The 12,935-nt window shown below is 39.6% G+C and overlaps 1 protein-coding gene across 1 annotated transcript in view; it reads left to right on the forward strand.

Moving 5' to 3' along the window:
• The window catches only part of cep162 (centrosomal protein 162), a 41,010-nt gene that overhangs the window by 5,845 nt on the left and 22,230 nt on the right, over positions 1 to 12,935 (forward strand). The window contains exons 4-13 of the mRNA XM_079836251.1: positions 6,079 to 6,231; positions 6,362 to 6,512; positions 6,633 to 6,691; positions 6,781 to 6,851; positions 7,129 to 7,159; positions 7,238 to 7,333; positions 7,427 to 7,588; positions 7,888 to 7,969; positions 8,056 to 8,296; positions 8,527 to 8,746. Coding sequence (XP_079692377.1) covers positions 6,079 to 6,231; positions 6,362 to 6,512; positions 6,633 to 6,691; positions 6,781 to 6,851; positions 7,129 to 7,159; positions 7,238 to 7,333; positions 7,427 to 7,588; positions 7,888 to 7,969; positions 8,056 to 8,296; positions 8,527 to 8,746 — 1,266 coding nt within the window. The remainder of the gene's footprint in view (positions 1 to 6,078; positions 6,232 to 6,361; positions 6,513 to 6,632; positions 6,692 to 6,780; positions 6,852 to 7,128; positions 7,160 to 7,237; positions 7,334 to 7,426; positions 7,589 to 7,887; positions 7,970 to 8,055; positions 8,297 to 8,526; positions 8,747 to 12,935) is intronic.

Consider the following 12,935-nt stretch of genomic DNA (forward strand, 5'->3'; position numbering starts at 1 on the left):
GTTTTCTCATTATGCTCTGCTGCTGCTCGTAATATACTTGGGTATTTGGGTTTCCCAATGCTTTTGCACTTTATGTGCCTGTAAATTGACTTTGCATTTAGTCATTTAGCAGATGCTTTTATCTGACTTGGCAAATAAGGAACATGAAGCAATTTATATCAACACTTAACACAAAATATTGCAGGAAAGTCTATTGGATGTCACAAGTGCATTTATAATCAAACAACAGTAAAGCAGTGTGGCATAATACGGTAATAGGAAAATACTTATAACTAATTGTACTTTGTTCTGCCATAAAGGGTTGCTAAGTCCCTCTACATAAGCACATTACTTTTCTTTTCTTTTAAAGTCCTCAGGAAATACAAATTTACCCTATTTACTTTGTTAGCACACATTACTGGTCTTAGGGTGAACAGTTAATCTGAGCTAAGTTAATACACAGAAGAAAAAAAACAATTGTTGTGGTAATCTTTAATCAAAATCTGAAAAGTTCCTTTGCCGTTCCTTTGCCGATGACGTCAGTTTGACGGCTGCTTAACCACTCCCCTCCAACCGTTAATCTGCTATAGACTTGGTCGGCGCTGTGTCATAGCTGGGGGCATGGCGTGGGGGCAGAGTCGACGAGGGGGAAAACAGTCCATTACCCCACAATGGAAATGCATGGGGTTAACCCAGTTTAGCCTGTGTAGAATCACTTTTGCCGCTCGACAGAGCAAGATGTATAGAAAAACTGAGCCATATTGGGTCAGATTGTCCGTACAGTATCTGTGACTGAACAACCCAATGGAATCAATGGCCAGAGGTGTCATTTTCTCATCAAAATACATGCTACTCCACCGACCCCCATATAGATATGAAATGCCTACTTCATAAATCACCCAGTCTTTCGATGAAGACATTAATTCAGTGTTCCTGAATTTAATGGATTAAAAGTATGTATTACATACATTTAACATTTTAAAAAGATCACAAAACGTGTCTTGTGCTATGAAATTGATATTTGGATTTTGGAGTTGACATGTCACAATATTATTAGAATTACTGACAATAATAGCAAAGTTTTTTTTATTTACTTTTTTATAGCAACCGTCTTCATCAAAAGACTGGGTGATTTATGAAGTAGCCTAGCTATTATATCATGTAATATTTGTGGGAGCAGCATGCATTTTGATGAGTAAATGTACAAATGTTGTACATATAATGTGACTATCAGCTTGAAGTACAAGCATGAGCCCAGCCCTTCCCATCATGAAATAAAGAAGACTTTTGAATGTTTTGTACATTAATAACCTCACGCATTATGTGGCTATGTGATCGCTCATCGTGAAAAACTGCTTTAACGATAAATTGAGTCCCGTGACAAGTATGACTTTATTGGCGTTTTGTTCAACAAACTTTTGCCATTGCAATTAATGAAATCTCTTTTTTGAATCTTTACAATAATACCAGCATCATGTAGGGCTGCTCGATTATGGAAAAAATCATAATCACGATTATTTTGGTCAATATTGAAATCACGATTATGTAACACGATTATTTCACATGACTTTGGGAATGTGTTGTATTTATTAAAAATACACCTTTCAACAATTCAATTGAAATTGTAACATTTGTTGTACTTTTTGAACTATTAAAATAAATAATATAACATATATTCGAATCAAAGTATAAAAGTATTCACGTAAAAATGATAACCACAAATAAATAAGATCAACAATATGGTTCGGCTATGCTTTTCATGTACGTCTAACATTAGTTTTCAGGTACAGAAATGTATCAAATGTAAAATAACATTGCATATTTGAGTGCATAAATTAAAGATTAATCCTATTAAACTTACAAAAGCTATTCAATCAAGAGCGGTGAGTGATGTCCTTGTCTTTTGTTGTTTGACATTAAACAGACAGCAGTAAAGGCTACTGCCCCTTTAAGACCTCGCGTCTTCTTTATCGACTGTATAAAGTTCACTTAAGGCATATACAGACTATGTCTGCTAAGATACTCATCAAGATGGACATGTTGACATACGTTTTGTGTGAGTTTGTCCGTTTAAGAGCAAGACTTAAAAGAGAACTCAATATTTGCGCGCTGTGAGACGTGTGCGCGCTCTCGGATGAACGCACAGAGACACATTTTCTCACAGCGCGCGCGGCTTCTCATTCTAAACCTAAACCCTAAAGCACTAAACCCGGGTGATGACGGTGAAAACGACTGGTCATATTCGAAAATATGGCAGCACTCGCAATCTCGCATGCATTGAACAAAGTTTACAAAGAGAGAATTATTTGAAAAATATGAAGGAAAAAAAGGACGTTTACACGGCTCCCCTGCTCTCGTCAGTTTTTGTTTCTTTATTAGATTGTCATAGGTCACTCTGTTTAATTTTCAAGTGGTTAAACAAATTCGTGGTGTTCCCTTGCGTTGCAGCCACTGCCATGTAGCAAATCTTAGCATGTTTCTGCTCGTCGTCTGATTCCTCGAAGCCAAACTGTTCCCAGACAACGGAGTTGGTTTTGCATTTTTTGCTCACCAAACGCTGCTGTAACTGCCCTCCTTCTGCCATCTTTACTCGCGCCGAGTTTTTAAATTCCAGCGGATGATATGCACACGAGACTCCCGACCTGAGAGAGATTTGTGGGTTCGGGAGGGGCGGATGTGCGCGTGCGCGTTTCATTCAGAACGCAAGGCAAAATAATCGTTTTTTCTCGATTGTACTATTTTGGTGATCGTTGGGAGGCAAAATCGAAATCGAAATTCGATTAATTGCACAGCCCTAGCATCATGTAGTGCAAATGTTTAATTGTAATGGACGTAGTGCACAGGCTTTCGGAATTGACGAACAGCTTCGTCTGTTTATTTGGCAGTATAAAACTTCAGATCAGGGTTTTTTAACTTACTAGAGGTGCAGAGCGTTACATGGCAACTTTTCGGGAATGCACCAAGCAAAAATAAATCGTAATCATTACAAAGAATAAAGATAAAGCGTCTAACAAGCTCTAAGTGCATTCATTCTAATGGCTTGTTTTCCCCCACTGCATATTTTTTGGGGCGTTCCCAGTAATGGGAAAATGTTTCTATTTCAAATAAATGCTGATCTTTTGAACTTTCTATTCGTCAAGAAATCTTGAAAAAAAAACACAATTTCCACAAAAATATTAAGCAGAACAACTGTTTTCAATATTAATAATAAAATATTAATAATAAATATTTCTTGATCACCAAATCATCCTGTTAGCATGATTTCTGAAGGATCATGGGAAACTAAAGACTGGAGTAAATGCTGCTGAAAATTCAGCTTTGCCTTCATAGCAATAAATTACATTTTAAAATGTATTAAAATACAAAACGGTTATTTCAAATTATTCTAATAATATTTCACAATATTACTACAGTAACGGTCTCATTCTGTTCCTGTTTGCCAGTGTTCCTTATCATAGTTAGTTTCCTTGGTTACTGATTATTTATTTATTTGTTTATTTAATCAGGTACAATACACATTAATAATACATCAAATGTGCCAGGATTTAGCCTAATTGGCTAATTTTCATCCGTAGTCCCTTGGCAGGTTGAAGTTAAAGACAGAAGAAACAAACAAACAAACAAAATTTAAATTATGTTAAGCACCTCTTTCTGTTAATTAGCCTACCTTTTTTTCTTTAGTTCCTTGTCCAGTATTAATTGTTATGCTAGTTGTTTGGTCTATGCTCTCGCTCTTTGTGGTAATTGAAAATGATAGTCATTCATTCCGTGTCCCGCTCCTTGTTCTTTGGATTATTCACAGCAGCTCATTCATTAAATATACAATGCAAACATAAAATAAAATTTTACCGATCCTAAACTTTTTGAGTTGTAGTGTGTGTATGTATAATGAATTTGCTTCTTTAATCAAAAAGAGCTTCATAGTGAGAACTATCCAATATAGTTTATAGTTTTCTGTTCAACCATTGTGTTTACTACTGATAACAGAACATGGTGTGTACAAGTATTGTGTCTGATAAATAGGAATAATTCCAAGAATGGTTTTGTACACTGTTCCTTGAACTTCTGAAGTGCTGTTGTGTTCACAGAGATGTAATTTACTGCTATTACTGTTGTTCAGCATTTCAATGGATGAAAAAGTCTGCCTCGTCCAAGCACCACTTTTTATATAATTTGTCCAATTTCACATTTTATCCGTCAAGCTGTAGTGTTTCTCTTTTTCTTTGAATGACATAATCATCTTGTTTTAACTCTCTCTCTCTTTTTATTTTGCTTTTCTCTTTGTCCATCCATCTTGCAGAAAAAAACACTACACGTCGTTTTACTAAAATTCAAAAGTCCCAAGCTGTGGACTCTCAGGTGGGATCCAGACAGAGAGAAAGCCCCCCTCTGGGTACATCTCACAGTATTCTATTTAATGAAGTGTGTAATTTCTGCGCCAAAGAATTGCCAAAACAATGTTTTCAAACAGGTTCCTGAAAGTATTTTAACATTGCAAAACTACACACTTCATTCCACAATATTACTAGGCTAATCTATTTTTTTATGTGTGTTAGTCTCTAGATCCATCTTGTTTTTTTTCCCAATTGAAAAAGAATCTAGATTAGTTGTCTAAAATCTTCAAGTGTCATCTTTCCTATTGCTGAGCACTAGTTAGTGTGTCTACCTGTTTAAATTTTTTGTTTCTCTTCTTTGTCTGTCGCCCCCTTATACACTGTAGTCCCTATTAAGCCCACCCCTAAACCTCGTAGCAAAGCCTTTGATACTAGGGTGAGCCAGCTGTCCAGTCAGAGGGCATCCCACCACACAAGCCATCAGAAGAGTCCTGAATATAATGCAGTAGATGAGAAGATGCCATCACCTGAACATAGTTATTGTTTAGAGGAAGCCTCTTGCTGTGTACCAAGTCCAGCACCTTTTAACTCCCCCAGTACATCAGGACAGAAGAGTCCCATTCACACTGATTCTGAGTTTTCTGTGGAAAGCAGTGCTGGTGATTCAGTCGAGAGAGAAGATGGTAAAGTTTCAGCACATGAAGAATCAGTAGACTGTTATTTTAATTTTTAACATGAAGTTTTGTGGGTATTTACTCACCATTATTGACCTTATGATATATATCTAGTTTTTGAGAATGAACTCTCTCACTGGAATTTTAGTTAGTTAATTTTTGCTTTTTTCCCTTCTATTTTTACCTTAATAATATATAATTATATGTAACAATTAAACACAACAGAACAGAGCTGCTGTTTTGGTTATGTAATTGCAGTGTTTTCAGCACCAGTTTCTGCTGTAAACAAATTCCCTGGAATAGTGCCTGTTTGAAGAACACGTGCTGTGCCAGTTAGTAATTTCTCTGATGTCTAGTTAATTGAATATGTGCAGCTCAGAATGATAATGTGCCACACAGAGGGCCAATACATCAAACAGTGGATTTAAGACCTGTTCGCACCAAGAACACTAACTATATTAGCGTCCACACCAACGGATCATAATGTTCTGTTTATTGCAAGCACGCACTGCAGTTAAGCCATGTGGCTCATTAAATGCTTAGCCTCTTTGAAGTTGGGTGGATTCTTATTGGCTGTCGATGGTTTTTATTATTCGTCAGCTGGAAAATGAGAGAGATTCCAACAATATCATTCCTCAATGTCATTAACGTTATAGTTGTGGTGTGGACTTCCCAATTCTCAAAGATTTTTTAAATTATTATTACAACTTGATGATAGTTATAGTAATCGTTATAGTTATTATCCTTGGCGTAAATGGGCCTTTAGTCAAATAAATAAGTTTTTTTTTATTATTATTTTTACCATTTTTAAGGAAGTCTGATGAACTGTGTAGATGTTATTTTGTATGTTTTGACATGAATTGCCATTTGAAAGTACTCAGACTGAATTGAACTAGCTGAACTGAATTGCCTCTTTTCAGTTCAGCTAGTGAAATGAAAAAATCTTTTCTGAATAGTTTGCTTTATTTGAAGTGTAAAAAACAGATATAAGAATAACAGAATAACTTATTGTATGTTGTACCTTTTAAAGAAGGTCTGGTGTGGGGAAAATGGCTTGTTTAATACTTACAACATATTTGCTTGACATGTAGGGATGCTGTCTACCGGAAAGTCCTTCCTGAAGTCTCTAAGAAAGACTCCGTCTATTAAGGAGGTGGATGAAGAGCAGCCGAAAGAGCTATTCTCCGAGGATGATGGGAATAGAGACCTAGTCATCTTTAGCAGAGACAGTCTTGAGCCTGAAGGTCAGTCTAACCCATTTTCCTTCAATCTAGCCTACCTCTCGAATCCATAACATCCATCACTGCTCTGTTTGTTTGACCAGCAGCATATGTTTTTGCTTCTTTACAAATTCTGTGATGGTCTCTGGAACAGTACCAAGTGCAGGTGCTCCAAGGCTGGACCTGTCAGATGAGGATGACAATACCAGGTTTTTATCCAATCTGAAGAAAGAGTCCTCATCCTCCATTGACTATTCCAGACTGAATCAAGACCAGTTGCCATCCACCCCCACCAGCCCACAAAGGTGCCTGAAAAAAAAGCTTTATGTGGCTCAAACGCATAATGAATTCCAAGGATGCTGTTTGTGTAGGAGCATTTGCATATTGTCCTTCTTTTAAATGTAGTTTCACTGTGTTCCTTTTAGGAGAGCAGAAATGGATTCAACCAATGATGAAAAACAGAGGAAAAATAAAGACACCGCTGGTAAGAGCAGAGAATAAGAATTTGAAATGGATGTGTTTTGTTATTACTTTCTGAAGCAATAAAACACTTGTATATTGCTTCTCTGTCAGCATCTCCTGCATATAGTGAAGATTTTGAGGAAGAGGCAAGTGAGAAAAATGACGAGGGGCCTCAAGAGAAGGTGAATGTAAATGTTTAATGCACTTTAAGCTCATGATATGAGCCCTGTCTTAACTGGGGAATTGAGAAGTGAGTTATGCAGCGATGCATGGAAACAAATGAAGGTGTGGCTGGCTAAGAAATATAGTGTAATTATTATGCAGTATTTTAAAGAGCGCTACACAACTAATCCTATTAAAATCAAAATTGTAATAATTTTTTATTGTGACAAAATGTGAATTTATGGCAAAATCTCTTAGCCCCTAATTTTAACCATTCTTTGATCCTCTTTGTTTCAGAAACCTGAAAGACTTGGGATGCTGGCCAAAGGTAAACGGCATCCCAATTTGCAGTGTATATGTTGTAAATGTTCAGATCAGGAGGTGAAATGCTCTTCTTATGTCCCAGTGTCACTACATGACTCTCTAAATTCTACGGATGGAGCATTGCCTCCTGCAGTTCCCAGTTTGGCAGCTGGAAGAGAAAAATGTCCAGAACCTGCAGGTTTGAGAACCAGTTTCATTTCTTAAAGCTTGTATTTTTTAAGTAAACTTCCAACAGGTTATGTGACACATTCTCTCCTCTATATCATTGAAGTCCAATCATACGGGCAGAGTGGAGGGAGTGAGATGGAGGCACTGCAGGAGGCATACAGGCAGATCAGCAGCTCAGCGGGGGAGTGTGAGGACAGGCGAGCAGAGGGCGGCAGGACTCCCCTCTCTCTTTCTTCACTCCATCCCGTCTCCACTGTGGAGTCAGGTCAGACTCAGCACCTAGCTCATTTTTGGCAGTCACTGTGGGCATGCCTGTGCTTCAAACCTTCTGATTTGCAGCTTTCCCCCCACAGATGCTTCCAGTTATGCTTTAAACCAAATACGTGAGATTTTTACCAGTTGCTTTGTTTGCGCCAACGGTTTAAGTGAAGTCCTGCTATCTCACCAGATCAGCAGCACTGAAGACTGTCACATGTCCAAATAAAGCTTGCAACTGTAAATCGGCTTGAGTGAATCCGGCCTTAGTTAAATTTTTGTCATCATGCTCTCATTTATGTACCATAGATTTACCCACTGCCGAGGAACTGATGCGGCCAATTGTACCAGACTCTGGTTTCACCCGTGGCTTCTCTCTCCAGCCTATTAGGTGAGTTCACTATTCGCCTTCACTTCACACACTATGAGTCATATATTCTCAGTACAGCAGTTTTAGAAGAAGTATTTGTCTTACAGTGAGGCTGTGCCTCAAGGCAGCAAAAATCATAGTCCATTAAGGACATCTTCAGACGAGAGCCCTTTCAGTTCAGCTAATGAGGGCTGTGGAGGGGGCAATAAAGCTAGTCTTACAGGAGGGGAACATCCAGCCTCCCTTCAGTACACTCAGAAGAGCATCGCTGAGGAGATCAAACGGCTGATGCAGGAACAGGACAGCTCCTCTGTGGAACCTCCTCCTGTCAAACCCAAGAAACGCCAGGTTAGAGACTCTGCTATTATGAGTCATTTGCCTCATGAATTTCCTCTGTAAATTAGATCCTGTTATTTCTGGGGTTTTGAGAAATGTAAATTTAAAGATAGAGGCACAGACTCTGCAAAGTAAATGAGGTATAATTTTTGTGGGTAACTATGTGCCTTCTTTATTCACATGGTGATGATGATAGTCACATTTATGAAGATAATGATGGAATATTAACTTCTCTCTCTCAGGTTCCTGCCAGAACCAATGCATTTGCATCTGCTTCCTCTAGAAAAACTCCTGTTCCAGCAACAAGGGCCAAAAAACCTGAGAGCAGACTGTTACCCAGAGGACCTGCACCCAGCAGAACCGGCCAAGCTGCTAAACCTCCATCTCCACTAACACAGAGGAGAGCTCAGGACCAGACCCCAAAAAAGACTCACAACCTCAGTCAAACACAAGCAGTCAAAGGTACTTGTACCTGGGGAAAAAATAATAAACAAAACTATATTTTGTATAAAGAAAATTGAGCTGATTTTCATTCATTTTTTAATTATCATTTATTTTATACATTTTCATAGTTTTCATGCAATTGTAACATTTTCATGATAGTTAACATGACTTAAATACTGTATACAGTAATGCAAAAAACTCATGATCATTACTAAGGAGGCAATTTTAATTACATAAAATGTAGATATATTAATACATTTGATCACAAAATCACCAAAATGAAGTTTTGGTGAACTTAAAAAAAAAATATTTTGATTTAATGAGAAATTATGGAGGAAATGATTATCTTGAATCGTCTTAATTAAGTTGGCTTGGAAGAGCCAACTTACTGATATTGTACTTAAACTTATTATTAGTGGTGCTTGCGTAGCAAGGCATCACTATTACTATCTAGCCCCAGAACGAGTTTTAGTGATGCCTTGCGCAGCAAGGCATCACCATCACTCTCAAACATACCTATTAGTGTTGGTTGTGAAGCAATGCATCAATATTGTTATTCTCCATACTTATTAATATTAGTGGGGCTTGCGTAGCAAGCCCTAAATATTAATATCTCACCCCATATCGGTTTATTTTTATTATTCTTATTCCGGACAACATTTTGTCCCGCTACTCCTCCCACATTTTTCGTCACAGACCCATGAATGAGGTGTCAAAACGTGCGGCCTATTCGGGAATGGTGTGCTATATCTTTTCTAAGGGGTCGGGGGTGCGGTGTTCGCCCCAGGGGCGAAAAAGTAGCGAAAAAAATCCCATAGACTTAACATTGGGAAAAATGTAAAAAAAAATTAACAAGTCATAACTCTAAGCGAGGATTTCGTAGAAACTCGTGGGTCACCACATTTGAAGAGGCTGACAGGCCCTGTAAGATGACACATCTCAATGGGGTATAAGTTGTACCCCTGGGGTGCAGGAGCTGCCTAAATTTGCCCCATTGACTTACTATGGGGAGGGACGTCCCATAAAACGCATGCGTTTCTCTTACTATGGGAAATTGCATAGGGATTTTGTATTGACCACAGCTCTGGCTCACAGTGTCTCAGAGACAAGGGGGTGGGCTCAATTTACTCAGACAGCCAATCACTATCTCAGGATGATTGTCAACCTATGAAGCCACGCCCTAGCAACCATTTAGAGCTCCCTAGCAACTGATCCCATAGACTTCCATTGAAAGAGATCAAAGGGATATCTTTGGATAGAAGTGTCATAGAAACACGAGGGTGGGTTTGTTTGACTCGGGGCATCAACAGCCAATCACAAATCACCTTCAATACTTCCTAGCCACGCCCTAGCAACCATTATCAAGCAGCCTAGCAACCGTTAATCACGACCTATATCTCTGCCTCAGAACATCATAGAGGCATGGGGGTTGGTTTATATCATTCATACTGACAAGCAGCCTTTGGAGTATTGTCATTGGATGCTGCCAAGCCACTCCATAGCAACCAAACAGAGTACCTTAGCAACCGTTTACCAAGACATATATCTCTGCCTCAGAACATCATACAGACATTGGGGTTGGTTTATATCATTCATACTGACAAGCAGTATCATCATTGGATGCTGCCATGCCACTCCATAGCAACCAAAAAGAGTACCCTAGCAACCGTTTACCAAGACTTATATCTCAGCCTCAGAACATCATGCAGACATGGGGGTAGGTTTATATCATTCATACAGACAAGCAGTATCATCATTGGATGCTGCCAAGCCCCCCTAGCAACCAAACAGAGTACCCTAGCAACCGTATACCAAGACCTATATCTCTGCTTCAGAACATCATAGAGGCCTGGGGGTTGGTTTATATCATTCATACAGACAAGCAGTATCATCATTGGATGCTGCCAAGCCCCCCTAGCAACCAAACAGAGTACCCTAGCAACCATATACCAAGACCTATATCTCTGCTTCAGAACATCATAGAGACATGGGGGTTGGTTTATATCATTCATACAGACAAGCAGTATCATCATTCGATGCTGCCAAGCCCCCTTAGCAACCAAACAGAGTACCCTAGCAACCATATACCAAGACCTATATCTCTGCCTCAGAACATCATAGAGACATGGGGGTTGGTTTATATCATTCATACAGACAAGCAGTATCATCATTGGATGCTGCCAAGCCCCCCTAGCAACCAAACAGAGTACCCTAGCAACCGTATACCAAGACCTATATCTCTGCTTCGGAACATCGTAGAGACATGGGGGTTTGTTTATATCATTCATACAGACAAGCAGTATCATCATTGGATGCTGCCAAGCCCCCCTAGCAACCAAACAGAGTACCCTAGCAACCGTATACCAAGACCTATATCTCTGCTTCAGAACATCATAGAGGCATGGGGGTTGGTTTATATCATTCATACAGACAAGCAGTATCATCATTGGATGCTGCCAAACCCCTCCATAGCAACCAAACAGAGTACCCTAGCAACCGTTTACCAAGACCTATATCTCTGCCTCAGAACATCCTAGAGACATGGGGGTTGGTTTATATCATTCATACAGACAAGCAGTATCATCATTGGATGCTGCCAAGCCCCTCCATAGCAACCAAACAGAGTACCCTAGCAACCGTTTACAAGGACCTATATCTCTGCATCAGAACATCGTAGAGGCATGGGGGTTGGGTCTTTTGACTCAGACTGGCAAATAGTCTTTAAATGTCACCCCATAAATTGTATAGCCACTCCATAGCAACCATATAGAGTACCCTAGCAACCGTACAAACACATGAATAGGACATATCTCAGCTCCACAACATCGTACAGACTTGGGGGTGGCCTCTTTTGTTTCGGGTGAGAATCCAGTACACACAACATAGCATCCGAGAGGATTTTTTTGCCACGGCAAGCACCACTCACATTTTCTTCAGGAAATGTACATTCTAGTTAGTGGTGCTTGCGTAGCAAGGCATCACTATTACTATCTAGCCCCAGAACGAGTTTTAGTGATGCCTTGCGCAGCAAGGCATCACCATCACTCTCAAACATACCTATTAGTGTTGCTTGTGAAGCAATGCATCAATATTGTTATTCTCCATACTTATTAATATTAGTGGGGCTTGCGTAGCAAGCCCTAAATATTAATATCTCACCCCATATCGGTTTATTTTTATTATTCTTATTCCGGACAACATTTTGTCCCGCTACTCCTCCCACATTTTTCGTCACAGACCCATGAATGAGGTGTCAAAACGTGCGGCCTATTCGGGAATGGTGTGCTATATCTTTTCTAAGGGGTCGGGGGTGCGGTGTTCGCCCCAGGGGCGAAAAAGTAGCGAAAAAAATCCCATAGACTTAACATTGGGAAAAATTTAAAAAACATTTAACAAGTCATAACTCTAAGCGAGGATTTCGTAGAAACTTGTGGGTCACCACATTTGAAGAGGCTGACAGGCCCTGTAAGATGACACATCGCAATGGGGTGTGAGTTGTACCCCTGGGGTGCAGGAGCTGCCTAAATTTGCCCCATTGACTTACTATGGGCAGGGACGTCCCATAAAACTCATGTGTTTCTCTTACAATGGGAAATTGCATAGGGATTTTGTATTGACCATAGCTCTGGCTCACAGTGTCTGAGTGACAAGGGGGTGGGCTCAATTTACTCAGACAGCCAATCACTATCTCAGGATGATTGTCAACATATGAAGCCACGCCCTAGCAACAATTTAGAGCTCCCTAGCAACTGATCCCATAGACTTCCATTGAAAGAGATCAAAGGGATATCTTTTGATAGAAGTGTCATAGAAACATGAGGGTGGGTTTGTTTGACTCGGGGCATCAACAGCCAATCACAAGTCACCTTCAATACTTCCTAGCCACGCCCTAGCAACCATTATCAAGCAGCCTAGCAACCGTTTAACAAGACCTATATCTCTGCATCAGAACAACATAGAGACATGGGGGTTGTTTTATATCATTAATATTGACAAGCAGCCTTTGGAGTATGATCATTGGCAGCTGCCACGCCACTCCATAGCAACCAAACAGAGTACCCTAGCAACCGTTTACCAAGACCTATATCTCTGCATCAGATCATCATAGACACATGGGGGTTGGTTTATATCATTCATACTGACAAGCAGTATCCTCATTGGATGCTGCCAAGCCCCTCCATAACAACCAAACAGAGTACCCTAGCAA

The sequence above is a fragment of the Gobio gobio genome, assembly GCF_949357685.1.
Source record: "Gobio gobio genome assembly, chromosome: 15".
NCBI lineage: Eukaryota > Metazoa > Chordata > Actinopteri > Cypriniformes > Gobionidae > Gobio > Gobio gobio.